General features: G+C 41.1%; 2 protein-coding genes and 1 long non-coding RNA gene across 9 annotated transcripts in view; 1 reads left to right on the forward strand and 2 right to left on the reverse strand.

The window, feature by feature from the left end:
- Positions 1-416: 416 nt before the first annotated feature.
- On the forward strand, positions 417-5,342 carry LOC123501743 (interleukin enhancer-binding factor 2-like). Of its 7 annotated transcripts, none has more exons than XM_045250754.1 (10): positions 433-508; positions 1,264-1,395; positions 1,632-1,830; positions 1,980-2,108; positions 2,217-2,385; positions 2,568-2,736; positions 3,062-3,182; positions 3,334-3,445; positions 3,883-4,050; positions 4,280-5,342. In XM_045250754.1, the coding sequence occupies exons 3-10, from the start codon at positions 1,645-1,647 to the stop codon at positions 4,426-4,428; spliced, it is 1,203 nt and encodes a 400-aa protein (XP_045106689.1). In that variant the 5' UTR covers positions 433-508; positions 1,264-1,395; positions 1,632-1,644; the 3' UTR covers positions 4,429-5,342. The 7 variants fall into 7 exon arrangements, with proteins under 7 accessions (XP_045106690.1, XP_045106689.1, XP_045106687.1 ...); XM_045250752.1 differs by lacking the exon at positions 433-508 and adding an exon at positions 544-701; XM_045250756.1 differs by lacking the exon at positions 433-508 and adding an exon at positions 544-701 and having other exon boundaries at positions 3,898-4,050.
- A 287-nt stretch (positions 5,343-5,629) lies between these two features.
- LOC123501744 (threonine aspartase 1-like) lies at positions 5,630-21,156 on the reverse strand. The gene is made up of 10 exons (XM_045250757.1): positions 20,880-21,156; positions 18,699-18,766; positions 18,233-18,350; positions 17,922-18,075; positions 17,603-17,682; positions 16,852-16,961; positions 16,198-16,354; positions 15,087-15,230; positions 14,362-14,513; positions 5,630-14,221 (listed from the first exon to the last, which is right to left on the reverse strand). The coding sequence occupies exons 1-10, from the start codon at positions 20,905-20,907 to the stop codon at positions 14,021-14,023; spliced, it is 1,212 nt and encodes a 403-aa protein (XP_045106692.1). The 5' UTR covers positions 20,908-21,156; the 3' UTR covers positions 5,630-14,020.
- LOC123501747 overlaps positions 5,630-23,864 on the reverse strand; it is a 19,566-nt gene continuing 1,331 nt past the window's right edge. The window contains exon 2 of the long non-coding RNA XR_006673707.1: positions 5,630-8,838. This is a non-coding gene — a long non-coding RNA (uncharacterized LOC123501747). The remainder of the gene's footprint in view (positions 8,839-23,864) is intronic.

Genomic DNA, 23,864 nt, shown 5'->3' on the forward strand with positions numbered 1-23,864 from the left:
TGATTATGTTTGATAAAAGCATTACCTAGTCTCTTTTATCTCTATTACTACACTTTTCTTTGGAATGTATTTGTTGAGGAAGCTGTGTCTAGTTTGTTAGTCAGTTAATCCACCTTCCACTACCTCAGGAAGAAAAATAAAATAAAAAGACTATAACAACAAGAGCAAAACATGGTAAATGATATACTCAATAGGTAACAAGAGGATGTTCATAAAATCAAACGAGAAAACACAAATCCTGAATGAGCACCTTCACAACTTTCCCTTATTTCATGTGATTCTCAGGTGACGCCCTGAATACTACTACTGTAATAAAAGTCTAACAGACAAGTTGATAAAATAATTTGACAGCCAGTACACGCAAGACAACCTTCCTCTGTCTCGGCAACCTGTCTTATTTTTCAACCCAATGCAAACAGTCTTCTAAAAGTAAGTTAATGGCGTGAGTGTTTTCTCCTGGACTATAAGTTACTGCACGGAGTGAGTCAGAAATAACACAGCATTCGAGGTAATCAGAAAGAGAAGCTAAGTGCACAGGACACCCACACGGGAGTTACTAGCGTGTGTGTACATGTGCGTGTGGCGGCGTGGGCTGTGTGTGTGTGTGTTTGTGTACGTGTGTGTGTGTGCGGCGCCCGGTGTGTGCAAGGGTGTTGTTTTTTTTAGTGAGCCAGCGACCCCAGCTGTGGATATCTTTGCATGTAAGTGCGTGCGTGGTGGTGTGGTGGTGGTGGCAAGGGATTCAGTCCTGTAGTCTGTCCACTGTTTAGGTTCTCCCCCTTGACTGGTGGTGCTATAGTCGATAAGGGTGGCTGTGGTGGTCTGTGTGTGTGTTGGAGGGTTTTGTCTGTGTGTTATTATATATCTGTCGCTTTGTTACTGTGTGCGTCTGTGTGTTGCTCTGTTTGGCACCACCCTGGCCTTTGTCACGTACATAGATTTTCGGTTAATCGCATCCCTTAAGTTTCATGAAGTATCGGCTTACTTATGGTCAGCTTCACTTATTTTATATTGCTCAAGGTAGAAAGGTGCCATAGCGAGTTCATTTCTGTCATCAGATGTTTATTTAACAATATTATCTATATCTTGTTAGTGGAATGGGGAGGGAAATGTTATTGAGTAGTTAAATATATCTATTTATTGTCCCTTTATTCTTCATCCCTTTTCCAGTGCATAAGTGTGGGGAAGCTGACAGGAAAGTTGAGTTTTAGGGTGTGGAAAGCATATATTTACTGCCTAACATCTACCTTTTCAAAACCAAAGCTAGACAAGCGTTTTAACCTCCTGGCCGCAACGAGCACGTCAAGAGCACGCTGTCTGTAAGAGACAACACTTCACCTCGACAGTCACCAGTGACAGACTGACAAGATGGCATCAGCCTTCAGAAAGAAATAGGTGAACCTGTGGGGGTGAATCATGATAGGTTGGCTGAAGCAGTGACATGACCCACAAATTCCTCATGTAAATAGATATTTGTTTGTTTACATTGTGTGGTGAGAAGCTGAGACAGTCTTCTAAACTCTGCTGTCATTGTTAGTATTGTCCGATGGGTGAAGTTGAGGCAGAAATACTCCAGACAGTCCATGCCTCCTATCTCTGAACACCCTGATTAACTATTGTTGCCATTACAGGAAGCAGCAAGAAATGGTTATGACCAGAGGTCGTGGGAGAGGTATGCGAGGAGGCATGATGCGCCCCATGGGACCTGGCGGCCCCCACTTTGGCCCCAAGATGAAGCAGTTTGTGCCACGCCTTCCCTTTGACATGGTGTTGTGTGAGTCGGCCTTTCCCAGAGTGAAGGCAGCACCAGATGAGTCAGCATTCACTCAGGTGAGAGTCGTGGAATGTTACTTTGGTAACATTTATTTTAGTGTTTTAATTTTGTGCTATTTATATCTTAATTTCTAATCAAGGCAATTAAATTGCGGACTGCTGTGATCTCTTACATAATCAGAAAATATCATCTTCCACTGTTCCAGGCACTCCTAAAGAGAAATGCAGACCTGTCCCCCACCGCAGCAGAACAAGCAGCAGTTCTGAACCTTGTCACAAAGATCCAGACAGTGATGGACAACCTCATTGTTGATCCAGGAACTTTTGATGCCTGTGTGAGTTGTGGTGATGGCTGGTGGTAACAAACATTGTGGAATTTGAGCTTCTGAAGGCCACGGAAGAGGATTCTACTGATCACACACTAATCTGTTGTCATTTTGCAGCAAATTGAAGAGGTGCGTCAGGTTGGTTCCTACAAGAAGGGCACCATGATGACAGGACACAATGTGGCAGACATTGTTGTTATCCTGAAGACACTGCCCACCAAGGAAGCAGTGGAGGCTCTCGGGAAAAAGGTGTGTGATGACCTGCGCATATTGGAGCCTCAGGAAGGTATGTATTGTATTTTTTGTTGACTGACTTTCTCTCTCTCTCTCTCTCTCTCTCTCTCTCTCTCTCTCTCTCTCTCTCTCTCTCTCTCTCTCTCTCTCTCTCTCTTATTGTTCTATAAACTTTGTTATCATTAGATTTTGGCAGCAAACTAATTTCACCCTTATTTTCTCTTCTTGTAACAGTTCTGGTACTGACAATGCTACCCAATGATAGAGGCTTTGAGATCAGCAACAGTGAAGCAACTGTTCGCGTCTTAGTCACAACAATCCACCAGAATCTCCGAAAGCTTGACCCAGAACTCCACCTTGACCAGAAGATTTTACAGTCCCACCTGGCAGCCATCAGACACAGGTAGGCTGGATGGATTGATGCTCCAGATTTCCCTGAGGCAACTTTCAAGTTTGGTCAATGTATTTATTATGTTTACTCTGTGGCAATCTCATATTATAATAAGGAAGCAAGAAACTAGGAGAGAATCATATAATTGTATTGGTTTTAGGTATCAAAGCTGGAAAGGTACCTATATTGAATTTCAGGGAATGCTTGTGAATATGTTTGTGTGTAAGTGTTTTGAGTCAAGTAATCTACTTTTGCCACTCTCAGGAGGAAAGGAGGAATAGGTGTTTGATTCTAATATAATAAAATTTGTACCACAGAATTACCTTATACCTTGCAGTCGTTGGTTTGAGGAAAACGCACACCACTCCACCATTAAGGTTCTCATAAGACTACTGAGGGATCTTCGTGGGCGCTTTGAAGGGTTTGAGCCACTATCCCCCTGGATGCTGGACCTCCTGGTGAGTCATCACAATATGAATGCTCACTGTATCATTATCCATGGAAATGTTATTGTTATATACCAAATTTCTGATTATAATACACACCTGTAGGCATTTTATACGTAATCAAAGAAATCTATGTAGTATTGACAACTATGATATCCTACAGGCACACTATGCTATCTTGAACAACCCCAGCAGACAAGCTCTCCCTATCAACTCAGCATTCCGTCGCTGTCTCCAGCTGCTTGCTGCTGGACTCTTCCTGCCTGGGTCAGCAGGTGAGATGACAGGGCTGCTGAGGAAGAATCAGATCTTATTTTTTGTGGGAACATTGTAATGAAACTCAAAATAGAATGGTTTCTCTTTATGCTTTGCTTAGAGGCACTCACTGGGAATCTTGTTTGTTTATTCAAGTAAGTAATAACAGCTACAGAAGGCAAGAAGGTAGTGGGATATTCCCATAGGGAGTGAGGTATCAGAAGTCTAGTAAATTGAGAGATAAACAGTAGCTCACACAGTCAGGTGCATGCCCTTGCATCAATATTAATTCTGTGTAGACAGTCACAACACAGGCACTCATAAATCTTACACACATCTACACAAACCACACTAAACTGTAGTTGACAGTTGCACTGAGGGAAATCTTACACACATGTACACAAACCACACTAAACTGTAGTTGACAGTTGCACTGAGGGTACCAACGCGATGATAGGCATTTTATCGGCAGGAATCAGTGATCCATGTGAAGGAGGAAACATCCGAGTGCACACTGCCATGACCCTGGAGCAACAGGACTTGGTCTGTCTCACAGCCCAGACCCTCCTGCGGGTGCTTTCCCATGGTGGCTACAAACAGATCCTAGGTCTTGAGGGTAACTCTAGTGAGTATAATCCTTTCACTTTGCAGTCATTCAGATGATAAAAAGTAGAACGGCATTTGTTTATGTCTTCTGAGTATTTATGGTTTAGTGGTGATCAGCTTAGCTTGTAATGCAATAGATCATTGGTCTCTATTGTGTTACACAAAGCATCCTGTGATTTGGTTACTGAATAACCTCAGGTAATCATTCTTTCCTCCATTACATTAATGGTGTGTTGCTGTGGCCTCAGGTATAGCAAGCGAAATGTCGGTGTGGGACGGCGTGGTGGTATCTGCACTGGAGAAGGCCTACGAGAAGCCTCCCGAGCGGCCGCCACAGGATGATGACACAGACAACATGGATGCAGATGACGACCCAATGGAGACAACTGACAACTGAAGAGAGCATCACTGGTAAGCTGGTGGCACTGCCCTTCTTGCAGTTCCTTCTTTCTCCTCCCTCACATCTGGTGCCAGGCTTGGAGGTCAACAAGTTGCGTCAAAGAGTGCTCGGATTATAGAACAAATGACATGTGGTGTCATTCTGGCAAAGTATATTTAAGTACAAGTAACAATTTGCATGAAGTGTTGATCTTGGTGTTCTGTGTTTGTGAGTCCTAATTTTCATGATGAATTTTTACTTAAGGTTTAAAGTAACATTTAATTAGCTAATAATGGTCTCCAGTTTGCCCCCACCAATGGACAAAGAAATCATATACACTGTGAGTCATTGTCTAAGTGATTGCGTTTGGAACACAAATTCTGTGGGGGTTGGTGATGGAAAGATACATGATCAGCTGCAGCATCAAGTCATTGAAGTGTTGCCGAGAGAGAAGTATTAGCTCATAGTTCTCTCTCTCTCTCTCTCTCTCTCTCTCTCTCTCTCTCTCTCTCTCTCTCTCTCTCTCTCTCTCTCTCCTACAAGTGATGTTTCCTGTTGGAGGAACAATTTTCTTCCACTACTGACTGCCCTGAAACAAGTGAAAGTTTCCCTAAAGTTCAACAAGAGCTTGAATTGCAAGATGGTGTCAGTACAAAGCTTTGCTATGACACCAAAATTATTTTGTCTTGAAAAATTAATACATCACCAATTGTAATAATTACTCTATAACAGCTTTTTAGAAGATACTTGATTATTTACAAAAATTGTCTGTTATAGGTAAGAAATTAAACATAAGTTTGCATTTTGCACTCATGTAAATTTTTGATGTTTTCATAGTTCAGTTTTATATTTATTTACATAAAAGTAAGTATTATACCATCTTTAGAATTGTTCTTATTACTGAGGTATCTGTGAATATACGCTAAATACTATATCGTCTTTCATTCTCTTGATTTCCCGTGGTGAATGACTGACAGCTATGGTGGTTATGGAGTGACCTGTTACAATAAGATAAAAAGAGAGAAATGTGATAAAAGTTTTTTGACAGCACTACATTCAGCATGGTACAGTACATATCAAGTACGCCTTGAACTATTACCTTTATATTTCTTGTATTTCATCTCCCTTGAAAACATTAATGATGTCTTCTGTTCATCCCTCTAATTTACAAGTGAATTCTCCACCACAAAAACAGCATCCAGGATTGGACATGAACATATGGTCAACCATTTTTTTTATTAAGAGCAAATGCAAAATAGAAAAAATTCACAATACCAAAATAATGAAATTACAAAAAGAATGAGACATCTACAGAGACTTCTACCATGTCTACAGAAGACAGCTACACTGCTTGGCACCACTGTCCGTCAGCGGACAGTGGTGCCAACACTTACAAAGTTCTAAAACAAAGGTAAAACGTGCTAACTATTTATGAAATGTAATATTTTTGTTTTCTGTAATGCTGAAATATTTAATATTACCATTTACATCAATTTTATTGCAAAACTGAACACATTTATCATAGAAGTCCTTGTTTTACCACTAAACCTAATTATGCATCATTTGTTTGTGACATACATCCATTGAATTACTGTACACAATTTTTGAGACATCAAAAATACAGCCAAACATGACATCTGAAGAATGAAGGAAAGAAAACTTGGCAATGCAAACTGACTGTACAAGTGTAAACAACTTTGGTCTATGGACATGATGGAGATGACCACCAGGGGTGAGGGAGGCAGCACCACACAAGTTTCTTGCTGCTCACTGTAATATTACCAACTACATAATGAATTTTTTAAAATCACTAAACACAGTGCATTACACTATGAAGATAAGGCATAAAAACTTGCATACTGAGGTGGTGCACTGCTCCCTTCCCTGTGGTTGTATCATCTGCCAGGTGGTGGTGGGACATGGATTGTCAAACTAGCTGGTGGGTGGTCTGGCCGAGTGAGGGACTTGGTGCTTCAAAAACAGCGGATAAACAACAACAATGAAATTACAGTATCTATCATTCCACTGAGATTAAACTATATGTACTGTGTAACATGGGCTATTTTGCAGGGAACTAGTATGTAATACCTTTTCTAAACACTTACAGAACTACAGTTTAGGCCTGATGTGTAGGAATTTGAGTGTAAATGTAAAGTAACTGAATACATTAGATAATGTCCAGCATCCTTACTGTAGGTTGAGTAAGTGCGGTCAGTTATGTCACTCACTGCTGGTCTTGAGTAGCAAATTTGAGGTATGCATGAATTCTCTCTACCATTTCAATGTGTGGTCTGATATGCAATGAATAAGTGTGATTTCAGCATGAATTGGAAGTCACCCAAAGAAGTTTGTTAGCATATACTCTGTTCCAGTACTCTTTGATCTGCAATATTGTTATTGTCATGTTATTCAATGGGTTTCACTTTCAACCAGCAGTGTCTCTTCAATTAAGTCCAATGCTGAACAGTGTCTTATGATACTCACATTGCATCAGGGGAGTGATTCCAACCTTTCATGATTATTAGTTTCAAGATGTGAATGGTAAAAACGAGTTAAGGAAAGTTATAACACTGCAATTTACTGACTGTAAGGACTGGAAGTGTTCATCAAAAGCAACCTTCCTGCGCATCACTGAGGATACCTGACAATGTTCTAATGCACTGCTGCAACAGCAAATGCATCAAACCTGATAGTGTACTACAATAGCTGCAGTGCTGGATGTAGCAATTTGAAAAAAAGAGGTATATTGCTGTACAAACTGGTCTGGTGCAAAAAACATGGACAAAACTTACTTCTGATTTCATGATCTTAGTCACTATACAAATAACAGATTAGCTTAATTTCTCATGGTACTTAAAAAGTGAACACAAAATACTTATTTTTCCAACTAAAGGTTTGCATCAACACCAGTGGAAAATACTAATAAATTGATTTTAGTAATACACTGAATATATTCTTATGACTAGAGAAAATTTGAACTCGTATGTTTTAAGCACAGTTAAGGAAGACTTCTCTGCCTATGTTTATGCAGTCCAGTTCCCACAGCACAAAGTACTACTCATAGAAGTTCTACATCATTGTTCACTGACAAAATACTATAAACAACCTGAAAACATTAATACTGTAAAATCACAACAATCAAAGTTATAGAAGTGAGAAGTGTGTAACAAATCAACAATGAAGGGGTGTTGTACCTGACTTGTACCTGTGCAAGCCAAATCCCTCACTCTGCTGGGCAGATTCACCAGCACCCAGCTTAGAGGAGTTTCTGGAGTTGCGACATAAAAATACACTTGACCACTGTTACTCTTAAAAAAGGAATCAGTAACTCTTAAAATACACTGACATTATTACCTTTCAGGTGGGCATTAACAACTCTATAAAAGAAGTTATTTAGACAAAAGCAATGAACTTGCTCATATTTTGCCTTGCTTTTGATTTTATACAATAGTTTTCAATAGAAATTTACAAACTTGATAAAACTTAAGTTAATCAAAAAACATTTTCAATAAATTCATTCAGCAACACAAATTTCATGGTTCACTTAAGTACTCAGCTAGACAAATTGCTGATAGAGTACAACTTGTACTTTGAACAGAAATTACATAATTGATACTTTCATAGAAAGCATCAGTTTTGCAACTAAGTTCATTATAACAAGATAATAATGACACTCAAGCAAGTAAGCATGAAAGTTACTGTGAAAGTAACCCAGCATGGCCTGCAGGTGTGACCAGTGAGCCAGCAGGTGTGGCAGTCCCTGCTGGGTACACACTCCATCACAGGAGTGTGGCACACACTGCTGCCACTGAGGTAAAGTTATCTTCAGTATTATTTCATAGTAAGTTTACACAACAACGAAATAAGCAGACAATATTCTAAAATTAATTTCCAAAGACTAGTGTTAGAATACTTCCCATTGACTAAAATAAACAAAAGGAAGGAAGTCACTAAACTGCTTTGAGTGTAAAAGAACAGCGAGTGAAGCTATTCAAGTTGATAGCTCTAATGCAAAATTACAATTATCAAAAAATTCTTAGATGACAAGATCTATCCTAGTGTAGTCTGAGACCACAAGTATGGGTGAGTGTGGAGCATCAGCATGCTGAAGTGAGAGTGCTGGTGCACACAATGCACTGCTGGGGATGCAGTTACAAGGATTAGCAACACAGTATACTTCCATATATTAATTAAAGAGACCTTCAGAATTACAATAAATATCAAACACCAGTGCATCCACTGTTCCCAGTTCAGTCTCACAACAAAAGTCTATAGTATGAAATTAAAAATAGCCAACCAATTGGGGATGCTGTCACAGGAAGTGAGGCATCACAAAGACAGCTATGCATACTAATGCTTCACTTAGAGAACATGTTTGGTAATTTAGTTCTCTCTCTCTCTCTCTCTCTCTCTCTCTCTCTCTCTCTCCTCTGTATTTTCAATTTTTACAATGACTGCATGACATGTTGTCTTGGCTAGTCTCCCATTAAGAGAGATCTCAGCCTCGTACACATAAACTTGGAAGAACAAGAGTTTATTTATTTGCTGGGAAATCAAGTATTAGCTACTGGTGTTGAAAGGTTAAATTATGTGACTTTTTTTTTGTCAATCATTCATTGATTAATATTTAAACAATAGGGAAGTTCAATTTTTTTTGGGGCATACCAAAATCTCCATGGTTGCCAATTACATGGGAGTTTACTGTACTTGTTTTGCAGTTCAGTGTCAGTCAGTTTGTACTTGGAGTATAGGTCAGGGTGAATCAGCAGATTGAAGCAAGGTATGTCAGCTACAGAGCAGCAGTGCTAACATAAACGTTGGAAAATAAGGCAGTGTCACACCATGCAAATTACTCTCTACATGTTGGCCATTTTCACTGGTAATATCACAATCCCAACAAGATTGATGTTACAAAGGGGCTAGACTGCTGTGTTGACATCTTGTCATTCCAAAATCTACAAACCCAAGCCAGCATCTCTTTAGCCACATGAATCAAGGATATTGAGGTACAGGGACATTGTACTGCTACATTGCACATAATGAAACCGTAGAAGTGCTAGAAGAGGCAGTGTTTGCATCCACAGTCAGCATGAAGGCTGTCTTTCTCGACTGTTGTCAGAGGTTTCTTGAATAACTGATGGTGGTGATCCCATAGCAAAAGTTAATCCCTCACTAGCTCAATTAATTAGTGATGAGCTTGCAGACTCCAGCAAAACTTAACTTATTTTGCCCAGTGTTGGAAAAAGTTTGCGCTGCGTGACACCACCTTTATGTTGGAGAACTGAGATGTGATATATTTGTTCCATTTCCATCAATGAGTAATGAAGTTTTAATGTTGGATAATCATCTCATCATTCCTATGTGACTTCATTACTTTGTTGTCTATGTCAGTTTCTCAATGCACCTTCATAGGATCAGTGAGTCGCAGTATTTTATCTCTTTATCATTGATCCTTACCATGATTTTGTGCTGGCTTTTACCCAAAGAAAACCAATAATATCTAATTTACAGCATTTTAAGGAAAATCAATTACCATGTGCCTTTAGATCTACACATTATTTCTAGAAGATTTCAAAGTAAAGGCAATATGTCTAAGTAAATTGTGAGTGAAATTTGTTTTAATGCTTATGTTATTGTTTTCTTCTGTGTTTCTTAACCTGGTATAATAAAGTGTAGCTGCACTGCTCTGCTCTGCAAGACTGACAGATGTAGGTAGGATTAGGTAATACACCATATTACCCAGTCAGATATGGGGTCCTTGTGAGTCTACAGCAACAAAATAAGACTTAGCCACAATGCAAAAGCTTGTAGTCAGTCCTAGTGCCCCCCCCCCCTTGTCAATTCTCACAACACTCACCCAAAACACAACTCACGGTCACATTAAAATTATAGTTTGAACTTGAAACATGACTGAACTTCAAAACCTTATGGTCTTAAAGAATCACAAGCATGATGACCTCACAAAAGAAAAGATCTGACTCAGATCAGAAAGTAAGTTCATGTAACACCATACAGACATATGGACATAACAGAACATGACACTAAAACTACCATTATTATGTCTCCAATATGAAACTGTGCCTCTAAGCTGGTATAGTCTATTACTATTGCTGACTGATTGAGGTAGGTGGATTCAACAACATGGCATGGAATCATTTGGTCAATGGTTGAGCAATGTGGGTCCACAAAGCCTCTACAGAAGGGACCAGAAGGCCAGCAATCTTGACTCGCCCTCACCGGAATTGGACCTACAACAGTGACCACCAGGAACAAAGGTGCGGTGATCTGAGCATCGGCCGTGAGTCACATGACTGACCTTGTCAAACACTGTCCATCACTGGTCTTGCTGTTCCCTTCAAGACTGGCTGGCTGCTTAATGTTGCTGAAGTTGCAATAAATAGTATTTACAGTAACTAACATGTTACTTTTTAGAAAAGAGTCTAGTAAATAATTAAAGGTACAATACTAAAGTATTATTTGACCAACAAATGAGCTTACTTAAATCTAAGAAATATAAATTAACTATGCTCTTACAGAAAGATAAAACTACTCAAGGTCTGGGCAAATGTGAGTGACCCACCTGGTGTGTTACAACACTGTCTTAGTGATGTGCCCATGCACCATCACTTGCCAAAGTATCATCTATCAAACTTCACAAAAACATGCAAATATGATAATAAAAATCAGTGAATTATGAAAAAGGTGACAGCTTCTTATAACATTTTTGGAACTCCAAAAGTTGAGTAGTTTACACTGTTCTCAGCAGCAGTGTATCCCCAGCCAGAGCAGCAGGCAGCCAGTCTTCTGTTACTTAGGCTATTATAAAGAGCATGTATATTACCATTCAAAATTCTTGAATCTACAACATGAACAAGCTCTGCTAGGCAGCAATTGCTTCTGGTAAGAGGATGACTGGAAGTACTTCATGTACACACAAACATTATTGACACTTTGCAGATTCCCTGTACAAAAAAATAATGCATTGCTTACTGTGAGAGAAGAGTTACAAGGGAAAATTTACAAGAGCACTGAAATCATTAATGTAACAACTACAGAATTGCTGCTCTTTACTGCTTAATCACTACGAGTTATGTTTGCAAAAGTAATCATAATCTTCCAAAAAAAAACTGATATCACCTGCTGCATAGTAATGATATTGCCGTTCCAAAATATACCTCAGTACAATAAACAAAAGAACTGATTTTGTTGTCAAAGAGAAAAGAATGGTAACCAACACCTCTTTAGGGAAGTTGTTGTGGGACTGCCTGATTCACTCCTGGACAAGTGGCATGGCAGGCAGAGGCTGGGGGGTCTGCTGGCAATACTGAGTGATATGGCATATTTGATTACTACTTACAAACAAACGAGGGAAGTCCACTTTACCTTAGGCCTCTTTTTTTGACAAATCTTTCAAGAAAGAGACATTAAAACACAAAAATCAATCATATACACTATGTAGCCTTTTTGCCAAACTCTTGTACTCAAAAGCTGTGAGCAAAAAGGAAATATTGCCTCTGAACAAAGACTGAAGGTGAGGCAAGCTGGCAGTGAACCTCCCCATGCAGGTGTCAACACACCCAAACACAGTCCTCAACAGACTTTGTTTGACAGGTTTTGAACTTTCAGACACCTTTTTATATCTAAATTTAAGCACAAGATGGGGGCCAATTATCCAATTTAAACTTATTACTAACAAAGTTAAGCAGAAAGTCTACAATCACTAACTACTATTACAGCTACAGCCACGGAGGAGAACATAGAAAAGTTGAAGGGCAAACAAGGTACATGTGGTCCTGTCTATGAGCAAAGACAGTGGTTGGAATAAGTGCATCCAACCAGATACACTCGGCCGGTTATGAAGTGGCTGTTAGCATTCCTACAAAATATAATTAAGTACTCTGAATAAGCACTGTAAAATTCCAACCACAACTGACAGAGGCTGACTATGGTGAGTGGATTGGTGGAGGGGTCTGTCACTACTTAAAACACTGAACATGTAGCCTCATAACATAGCTAAGTGGCAAGACCCCTCTCCTCTCCACCCTTGGTAAGGTAAGGGCACAACAAAACTCCTGATATGGGTCCACTGGAATGAGTTACTATGGAAATTTTTGAGGTAAAGTGGTTTGTCAGGCACTTGGTGGGACTCAGGGTGAGCAAGACTAGGAGGAACAATACACGGATGCTGCTGAGGGGCTGCTGATGCACGGCCACGCACACTGACATACCAACAAAATACCAAGTAACGAGTCTGCATCAGCAACCCATGGAATGTATACAAATCTATGACTATTATTAGTTAATTGCTAATGGGAAGCAATAACATGTAGCAGTACCAAGCACCAGGAACACTAACAGTCCTGTGGTGAGGCAGCTGCCATAATGGTTACCTTTGTCTCTTGTCTGCAAGACAAAACTATTTCTCAAGAAAACACTGAGAGGTATAGACAAAATCTCTGCATGATGAAGACCTTGAAAATAGGTTTTCACTTAGGAGTAATAAGAGCACAAGTCAAAGCAGCATGAGCAAGAGGTTATATCATACACTGTAGCTAGCCCACCCTGAGCAGATCAGACCCTCGGTGATCTCCACTCACCCTTCCTCAATAGCTGCCTAGGGTGTTGCATAAAAGTCTTATACATCAACTTGCAGGCTAATACTAGCCTGTACAAGCTGATTGACTGGCTGTACAGAGTATATACAAGCAATGCTGCAGGCAAGTTTCCAGCATTACTAGATGCTTAGTATGCACGTGTGGCTGGGTGAGGGAAGGGCAGCGAGGGACTGTTGGTTGGTGGCACAACTGAGGTAGTGTTTGGTTCCTGTGTGGCAGTTGAGGTGCCTGTGGTACTTGAGTGAGACACAACAATGGCAGACAATCCTTCAACATGAACTTGTGCTGATGGACTTCCTACAGTAAGGCTCCTAAGGTCCTACTCAGCCAAGACATGTTTCCTGGGAAGCATTGACCATCACCCACCACACCATAACTGAGTGTATCGGTGGGCAGCTCTGTGGTCCCATGGTTGCCTGCCTGGTAGTCTGCCCTCAGATACCACAGGCTAGTAATGCACTCTCCAGAAAATTAGTGTTGCTATGGAAATGCTGAGAAAATACTGGTAAGTGGCTGTGCACATTTGGCAGTGACAGTTGTGATGAGCCTTAATCCTAAGATACATTAATGTTCCTTGATGCCAACCTTGTGGCACTATGTACCCTGAAGAGCCAGAAGGTTCAATCCACAGAAATGGCCTTGTACAAGAGTCAGGAAGAACACACAAAACTTCAATTTCAGAAGCAAACACATTACATATTCACTTTAGCTGTCTGTCTTATCTTTTGTGACAACTGATCAGATCAAACCATAATTCTGTAGTCAACCATACTTCCAATGACAATGGGAATGTTAAGTGGAAGAAAGTCCTTGATAACCAGCCTGAATATGAGACAGGGTCACTGACACCTCCATATTGACAGGTGACTGAGCAGCAACCCTCCTGACTTGAAACAACAATATTGTGGTAATACCTTGTAGATAAATGGGATGAGGCCCCTTGATGCTGTGTGTTTCTGAACTGAACTCCTTTCTCCCACCTTACAAAGACTCTGTTATCCTGGCTCCTCTTCTTCATCACTGGAATCACTTTTCTCCCTCTCCTCTTCCTCCTCACCTGGAACCAACAAACCCCGGTGGGAAGGCCCTGGCTGCAGCTCCCTTGAGGTGGTAATGGGCAAGTGTCCTCCGAACGACTTGCACTGAAGATTAACCGACATGCCGATCTTGTCTTCTGCAAGTTCTGAAAATTGTGCCTAAGGACAGAAAAGATAGAAGAGTGTTAGTATGGTAGAATGCAACACAAGCTGTGCAATTATTTAACTGTCCTTACACAAACACCCACTGAGTCTCATCCCTTTTCACCACACCTGGGAAACACAAGGTGGTGGAGTACCTGTGGCTTGCGGTCGTTGGTGGTCATGTAGCACACTCCCATGGTGCGGGTGGTATGCAGCCAGTACAGGTCACTCACAGCAGACTGGGGATCATAGCGTAGGATCAACGCTCCAGCCATTCTGGGATGAACACCCTCCAAAAAATCACTCTCTGGAATGCCAAAAAAAAAAGATATATATATATATATATATATATATATATATATATATATATATATATATATATATATATATATATATATTATTTGTGGTGATACTTCTATCCTCAAAAATTTTATTTAAATCAATTGCTCATATAATAAACTCCATCAATGTAACTTGATCCAGTTCATCACAGTGATAATTACTTTCAGGAAAATGTAGAAGGAATGTTTATTGAAAAATTTTATGAGGGAACTCATGGTGCACTAATGAGGATAAATCCTCACATCAACCACAAATCGTCAAGCAAAGAGGTTTAAAAATCTTTAAACTTCTTCTAAGTAAGTTGACTAGCTTTTACAATTACCAAGTTCTTATGGCCTTCACACTCCTCTGGGTCTACAGAACCTATATCAGCATCACACACACTATTCTAATGAAGCACTCTTACTCCACCACAAGCCAGGCAACACAATGAATAGTGAAGAGAACACCAGGAACAAACACAAAAACCACAAAAACACATAGAAGCATTCACTTTAGAATTACAACAGCAGTAATGAGTAAGATACAGCACACTCACCTAGGAAATGGGTAGTGACGGCATGGGTGATGTTGCTGCCCAGTTCTGGTGAGATGGCGGCACGGGCACATAGGCGTGCAAACATAGTGCGGATGAGGTGTTCCCCGCAGCCTGTAGTGCTTACCCCTATGCTGACACCACTGCCTGGCACAAATACTCTGCTTGAGTCACTGGCTCACAAAAAGAAATATGTAACTGTGCAAATACCAATACTTAACTTAAAGGTATCTCCATTACATTCTTTTCACCCACTCCCATACTCCATGTCTCAACACTGCACAGTGGAATAGCCACAAATACTGTCTCTTCATGTAATATTATCTTGACATTCATTCCATGTGCCCTACTCTCAAACAGTCTATTCATACCTACTAACACCTTTTCTGCTTCCTTCAGCCTAGCTATAACGACTGGAAAGATTTTAAATTTACACACACACACACACACACAGGCCTATCCGAAGATCGGAAATAATGAGCTCTGAGCTCGTTCCGTAGGGTAACGTCTGGCTGTCTCGTCAGAGACTGCAGCAGGTCAAACAGTGAAACACACACACACGCACACTACGTAGTGTATTGGTTAACACGTTCGACTCACAACCAAGAGGGTCCGAGTTCATCCCGGTAAGTGGCGAGGCAAATGGGCAAGCCTCTTAATGTGTGGCCCCTGTTCACCTAGCAGTAAATAGGTACGGGATGTAACTCGAGGGGTTGTGGCCTCGCTTTCCTGGTGTGTGGAGTGTGTTGTGGTCTCAGTCCTACCTGAAGATCGGTCTATGAGCTCTGAGCTCGCTCCGTAATGGAGAAGACTGGCCAGCAGGCGACCGAGGTGAATTATACACACACACACACACACCAAAAAAATAAAAATAATAAAAAATAAATAAATAAATAAATAAATAAATAAATAAATAAATAAATAAATAAATAAATAAATATATATATATATATATATATATATATATATATATATATATATATATATATATATATATATATATATATATATATATATATTTCTATTCATAGAGTCTTCAATCCTATTCATCCTTATAGACTGAAAATGAACCATCCTTCTTTCAATATTTAAGCAAGAGCCCATGAGGACCTACCATCACAGTTGTTCTCAGCCCAGCAGCCACAGCCATACACCGCCGCCTGACCCACTCGCCCTGTGTGTTTCAGCAACAGTCCTCCGCTGGACACCGCGCTCGCCACATAGCCCGAGCTGTCCACACACACTGCTCCCACTGTGTCCAACAAACCACCCTGTAAATATGAAATAATAATAATTTTACATTAACTTCCACACCGTAAAAATCTGTTAAGTGCTCAATTCAAGGAAGGGAACAAAAGCTGCTATCTATGAACTAAAGTAAAAAGAAAAGGAAGTTAGTAAGAAAAACTAATGCCCTCAAAGCTTGTTAATCAATATGAAATACACCAGTGTCCATCTGTTTAATGAAGAAAGAATAGAGAAAAACGAAACAGTAAATACTGCCATTTCAAGGTAAGAACAAGAAAAGATCTATTAATATTAAGTTTAATTTTCACATTCTTGTCTGACTAAAGCAAAACCTTTTTCTCATATTTCCTTTAAATTGAGAAAATAGAAAATAAAGATTTTACATTTTCATTATACTTTAGTTTCCAGCAACAATAACTGATATGTTGGTCTTGCTTCCTTCACTTTTAGTTCTTCTGAATATCTGGCTGCAAAGACTTTCTTCTCATAAAAGCACAAATAAAAGTTTCTCCTCATTAACCTGCATTTCCTCTTCCTCTTCTGGCAGTGCATATCTCCTCCTCTTGGTTCCTCCCTCCTCTAGCCTCTGTATGTTCCTTCTGCTCTCCTCATGGATGCGCCGAGACCGATCTGGAAGCACAGTCTTGTCATCATCTTGAAATTCATCAGTGTCCTTAATCTGACCCATTAATCTTCTAAACTTTCCAAGATCAAATCTCCACATATTGTTATCTATATCCTTGGCAAATAACTGCCTTCCTACTTATCTATCACTGCTCAGATAATTACCTTACCATCTTCCCATCTAGATACTAGGCTATAAAATAATTTATATTTAACCACTTATTTTTTACACAGGTACTTGTTTTCAACAGAAAAATATGTTTACTATTAGTTTTTGGAATTATGGCAGATTATCAAGGAATTCATGAATACTTTATTAATTATAGAAATGACACAACAATGGGATCATTTAGTTATGTGAAGCCACATCATTAAGAGCAGTCTGCCACACAACTCATGTCTAACCCGCCACTGTGCTAAGCAGGCAGCAGAACACATCGCAGTGCATTAGAATCTGTTCAATGCAAAGACAACTGATTCGAGCCACAAGTCAAAGTAAGAGCCCTCCTTCTGTTGAGTAATTTCCTTTACATTAAAGTGATGGCACACAAAGGACACAAATCTCAAATTGCCCACTGTTTTGCTTTTTCCTAGAAGAATCAATATCAAAGAATCTAACAAAAGTTCAATTTCCATGAGCCACTCACCTGCCACCAGCTCCTCAGGCTGACACGTCTCCACGTTGTTTGAGGCCGCCCACATCTGTGCCCCAGGCCCCGCCAGGAAGCTGCACAGACAGGCAGGCAAATGTTATATATTGCCATGCGCAACAATGTTGTCCCATAGGACACACAAGATGTGGTACCACAATCTTAGAATACAGACACAAGCTATTTAACAATTGTAAACAAAACAAAAAAAAACTGTGGTGAATGAACTCTAAACACTTGAGGGAAAAATACCTAATTTGTTTTGCCAAAATTTTTCAAAGTCAAAGAGCTACCTCCTCACAGACTAAACACACACCTTGGGGGGACAAGACCACCAGGGAGAGGCTGGGACTGGGCATCCAAGATCTGCCGCGCCAACAACACTGGATTCCTCACACCCGGCACCGCCCCCACCGCTCCATGCCGCAGGGTGTGTCCATCCATCACACTGGCATCACACTCCACACCGCCTGCAACAGTGCGCACACACACACATTCACGTATACTTCAACAAAATATTAAATTGAATACCACACACAACAGTCACTTGTCACATCAGCTACATCTCTGCAAACCATCAAAGTGAAGCCAATAACCATTTACCTCGGAGCAACACCGCACTCTCACCTTCAGCTGTCAGGGAGGATCCAAACCCAGCATTGGTGCGCGGTGAGTCCTCCAAGACCTGTGTAGCGGTGCACACCGCATCCACTGCATTCCCTCCCCCTCGCAGGACTTCCATAGCCTGTACAGTACATCCCGTGGTGTTACAGAAGTACTCTAGATGATTGTTACTTATAAAAAAATTATAATCTTATTAATATTAGAGGAGGAAGGGACAGGTTTGGTGTACGAACTTCTTTCGTAATCTCAACATATTCATACAGCTTTATGGGTTATTTTCTTGATATAGACAATTTGCATTGCCAAACTCATAATGTTTATTCCAATACAGTGATATAAAATCAATCTAGAGAGGAATTTTCCAATAATCTACACAGTTGAATACTTTGTATGGATTTTTCATAATGAATATTCTGTTAACTGAATAACCATAAATTCTTAATATATATAATATAAAATAACACATTACCTGATTACATGCATTCTTCATTAATTTTTTGTATTCTCCTTTGAGGGAAGAGGAGTGACTTCCAGCTCCTGAGGAAACACACACACACAGTATCAACACTGATGTCCAAGTCGAAATATTCAGATTTGGTGAAAGTAAGACAAAATGCAAAACATCATTACAATACTATTGAGATTATTGGCAAATTGCTTATTCATCTGCCATCACCATGATTGAAGAGATGCATGTGTCATTCTATATGTAATTATGTGACAAGCTTCACTATTATCACTAAATCTAGAACAAATCATCTTTGTTTCTCCCATCTTCCAGTTTCTGAAGTAAAAAAGTGAGTGCTGAAATTAAGCCATACTTTGCTCGCCAAGGTTAACCCTCTCACATGGCAAAAGTTCTGAACTACAAGAGCTATGCACATTATTTTTCTCTTGTATCAATGTTTGAGGGAAAACATAGTGATATCACTTTTTAGTAAATTTTTACGAGACTAACATAAAGATCATTTCCTTGTGAATCTTGTGATATATGATACATGCCTATTTATGAGTTTCAAAGGAAAGAAAACTGCTTCTAAATCAGTGTCACAAAGCAAATGGAAAAGTGACAAATAGCTTTCAACAGAAGATATAATGGAAAGAAAACTGAAATTTACTGGTGTGTGAGAGGGTTAAGGGTGCCATCTCTCACCAAAAAAAACTTATGTGATCCCAGATCAAATATTTATTCTTTTTTGACCACACACCAAGTACTGTACTAAAGAGCCTCCCAGCCCTTATTTTCTTAGTGCTCTTCAAGGCATCTTTGTATGAATGGAGCTATAGTGAGGCATCTGATCTTATTTATCTATACATTGTCTATAAACATGTATATATATATATATATATATATATATATATATATATATATATATATATATATATATATATATATATATATAAATTAGAAAGAGGATGAACCTAACATCACATTGGCACTACTCTCCTTATTAAAAGGCATGTTCACCAATCCTGTACAATACATCCAACAAACAGATGACACGTGCCTCCCTGTGTTTCTTGTTTCACCATAATTATTTTTTTGCTCTTCTGAATTGAAAGAACTTTTAAGTGAAATACAGCAGGAATTTCATCACAACATTTATCCATAGAGGGAAAAAGCACACAGTTCAAATCCTGCAGTCTCACATACCCTGCACATAACCCATGGGCACCGGTGGCTACGGTGCATCATTGTCCTGTCAACCGAACTGCCGGTTTAAACTGGACAAACATGACACAATATGGGTCCAATGATCTTATCTCTAGAAACACTAGCACATCACTCAACCCTGGTGTGGTCAATCCATCACACACCTGCTCTTCACATTGATTTTAGGAAAAGTGCCAAGCCCCAAAATTCACATCATCGAAACTCAGCCATTAAAACTGCAACAACCTGCCCTGTTGCATTTGGTAAGACTTACTACCTCTTAAAATGTATTGTTCTGGCACGGCAATGCATGATTTTGAGTTCATTGTTAATCAAATAGTAACTACACACTTTTTGACAATCAAAACAATATAAGACATCCCAAGAAGCACAGTATGGTGAAACCACTTCACTCCAAGTAAGGCACGACAACTCTTGGTTTTCAGACAAGACCCCATGTTCTCTAAATCATCTACAGTCCCAAATAATAAATCCAATCTCTAGGCAATTGAGACACTTCAAGACGCCCAACACAGCAAGGGACACTGATGCTAGGCCAGGGGATGGTGCAATCACTACACCTGACCTCTACAAATTTACAACCAAGGTTAGGATGCCTTACTTACCATAACCTCGAACTGGCAGGGTCACTCAAACACCGATGAGGACACGGGAGGGAGCAATCAAACCTCACACTTACCTTACACTGGACCCTAAGCCTATAACTGAGGCAGCCAAGCAGAGTGGCTCCGGTCTATGGACCTCAGAGAAGCATCCAGGAGACCTGTAGCCTGCACCATCCCCCAACACTAAGACAGGTCACCCACGGCACACATAACAAAGGCACAGATTATGGGGTTTTCTTATACAGGGTAAAACAAGCCCTTAGCGGGAGCGAGGGGGCCATGCAAGCCCGGGGCAGCACCCGCCAAATGCCCCAGGCTCGAATGTCCCCCTGGGCGCCCCTAGAGGCCTTTTCCAGGGGTCAACACTCACCTACATGCACCGCCACCACCCCAGACATGACTGGTCAACTACGCCGCGAGCTGTAACATGAGGTAGATGAAGATGGGAAGAGAAAAGATGAGGAGGACGCACAGCGATTTTTGTTTACATCGCGCTTCGTAAACAGAAGACGGTCGGCAGCGTGGGTCTCAGAGCATGGTGGTGGTGGAGCGTGCACTGCCTCGCCGCCCTCACTGCCCCCGCCAGCCACACCACCACATGCTACCCGCTGCTTGGTCGATTTCGTGAGGTTTTAGGCGGCCTTCCGTTTGGTTTTGGTGTGTATGTGTGTATGTGTGTGGAGGAGGAGAGGAGCGTAGGGGCGGCCTACGGAGCAGTGCCCGGCCTAGCTAGCACTGCCACCATTGATCCCAAACTTGCTCGCATTAACCAGCATCCATCACCTGGCCGGCCCCTCGCGCTCTACCACCTCGCCGCGACAAGATTCTCTCACGATCGGTACATGCAACTGATAAAAATCGTAGGTCGTATGCAATGAAGGTAATAAAAACGCAAATTATGAGCTCTTAAAATGTCTTGCAACGATATACTGGCCGCATGCCACTAATTCCACAGCGATTAATATCATCTTTGAACTTGTTTGCGGTTGAATCAAAACATGATACATGATTTCCACTAACATATTCAATATCCATCAAAATGTAGTACAGCTCACAGACAGTTGTCAGCCTGCATACCTAATGAGCTGTGAGCTCACAGGAAACTTGGGTTCATTATTTTCCCGAGACGTGTACCTGAGCACATGAGGTGCAGCTAACAGAGCTCGGCCGCCGCTCACATTCTTATCTCGTGGCTCGTAAATATACGCCGGCGTGGGAGGGGCGGCTGGGCCTCCACCCGGCCGGCTCAAAATGCTGTATCGATTTCTGGACACCTTTTACCTGGCTTTCCGAATCAGTACACACACACACACACACACACACACACACACACACACACACATACATGTATAATTCTCTCTCTCTCTCTCTCTCTCTCTCTCTCTCTCTCTCTCTCTCTCTCTCTCTATATATATATATATATATATATATATATATATATATATATATATATATATATATATATATATATATATATATATATATATATATATATATATATTACACACACACACACACTATGTTTACCCGATCTCTGTTTGACATACGTATAGGATAGTACAATTAGTCATCCTATTTCCCCAAGTGAGGTATTATGAAGGTGAGCTACGCAACGCGTGTGACCCTTTTGAGTCATTTCCTGTGAGTCGCCACTGTATTACACGCCCGTGAGTACACTTCCCGCGCCGCTGCAATGCCACGCCTCATCGTCGCCGTCACCGTCACCGTAACAGCCATTCCTCAAGCACTCAGCTTACTCAATAGAAAGAGCGAAAGAAAAGAGAGGAACAAATATCAACATGTTTCTTTGGCTACCTGAATCGCCTGTGGGGCCGCTCTTCCCTCCCATACATTCTCATCCTTCGCCCACGGCTGTGGGTGAATGGCGGGCGGCACTAGTGACGGTGACTGATGGGGACGTGGCCACAACATGCATCGCCTGGCCTGTCTCCGCGCCGTTATACATCCTTCACTTGGAGCATGCAGGAACAGGCACGGCACGCATGTCGCTGCCTGCGTACAGAGATAACCTTGTGTGTAATAATATCCACGCTGAAACAGGAAGTGCTGCATATTTTCATTCATTCTTATCATGACGTTCAATGATGAAATCCACTTCCACAACAGCATTCCATTTTCCGTATAGTGTTCCACCTTATGAGTGTTATAATTGTATTCTGACGTGACAATGTGATCTATCCTATACCATCCTCCCATCCCATAGTTCCTTTTCCTCCTCCCCACTTTCATCAACCGTTCCCACCCTTGTTTCCCTTCCTTCCTGTGCTCTTTTCAACCACTTCCTTCCCTCACGTAAATGTTGTGTACAACTCTGAAATGCCGTATCTTCTGTCCTCTGTTACAGTATATAATTTTTTTCTTCCCCATTTTCTCCCTCTTCACCATCTACTCTCCATCTACTGTCTTCCCTTGCTCTCTTCCCTTCCCTCTGTCTCGCCCTTCCTAATGTACTACTCTACATAATACTGTCCTTCCTCTCCCCTTTCCCAACAGTAACATACTTTCTCTTTTTGTGTTTATTTTTCTTTCCTTTCCCTCCCTCTTATTCGCCCTTCCTCTCTCCCTCTTTCTGTTCTATAGCATTATGGTACTTTCGTGCATTCTCCCTCCTTTCCTCTCCCTTCTTAGCAGCCCTTGTAGTACTGTCCTCTCATATTCGCCTCTCCCTCCCTCCCCACTCCCTCGTCTCGTCCAGTCTGCCGCTTCCACCACCACCACTACCCGCCCAAAAGCGCCTCTCGTAGTCGAACATTCCTCCCAGCCTCGTATATTCTCCTTCCCTGTCCTAGTTTTTGTGGCGACTCTTAATTCCCTCTCCTATGTTTTTCATCGAAGGTGTTGCTGCTGTTGTTGTTGTTTGTTACTGAGCCTCGTGTGTGTGTGTGTGTGTGTGTGTGTGTGTGTGTGCTTAGTTCAGCCATTTCTCTGACCCGGGGTGATGCTTATGTGGACTGCTAATGTTACGTGGTGGTGGTGGTGGTAGTGCTTATGAAAGACGGTGAGTTCATGTATACGCAGGATGAGACGTGAATTAGGGAACCATACCTTGTTATTGGTAGGATTTATCATCACTGCTTTTGTTTTATGACTACTACTACTACTACTACTACTACTACTACTACTACCACCACGTCCACACAAGATGACCAAAAGGAGCGAACACCCCAGACCACTGAGAACCCACCCCTGCCCCCGTATCCCTTCTGTCCCCTGCCTCTACAACTGACCCAGGCCCCCTCCCTCCCCATGTGACGTAATCCGGAATAATACGCCCCATCACGAGACGCCAGCATGACGTAACAGTACTACGCGGGAGAGCAACAGAGGCGAGGGA

This window comes from Portunus trituberculatus, chromosome 9, assembly GCF_017591435.1.
Source record: "Portunus trituberculatus isolate SZX2019 chromosome 9, ASM1759143v1, whole genome shotgun sequence".
Classification (NCBI taxonomy): Eukaryota; Metazoa; Arthropoda; class Malacostraca; order Decapoda; family Portunidae; genus Portunus; species Portunus trituberculatus.

Bases quoted from the DNA above. Each gene is read 5' to 3' on its own strand.
- LOC123501743 (XM_045250750.1), top strand. The intron at 1,831-1,979 runs GTGAGAGTCGTG...CCACTGTTCCAG, and splicing joins ATGAGTCAGCATTCACTCAG to GCACTCCTAAAGAGAAATGC. The intron at 4,051-4,279 runs GTGAGTATAATC...CTGTGGCCTCAG, and splicing joins AGGTCTTGAGGGTAACTCTA to GTATAGCAAGCGAAATGTCG.
- LOC123501744 (XM_045250757.1), bottom strand. From the start codon at position 20,907: ATGTCTGGGGTGGTGGCGGTGCATGTAG. The intron at 17,683-17,921 runs GTGTGTGTTTAG...CTGTCTGTGCAG, and splicing joins GGTGGTCTTGTCCCCCCAAG to CTTCCTGGCGGGGCCTGGGG. The intron at 14,222-14,361 runs GTACTCCACCAC...TTCTGTCCTTAG, and splicing joins CCAACGACCGCAAGCCACAG to GCACAATTTTCAGAACTTGC.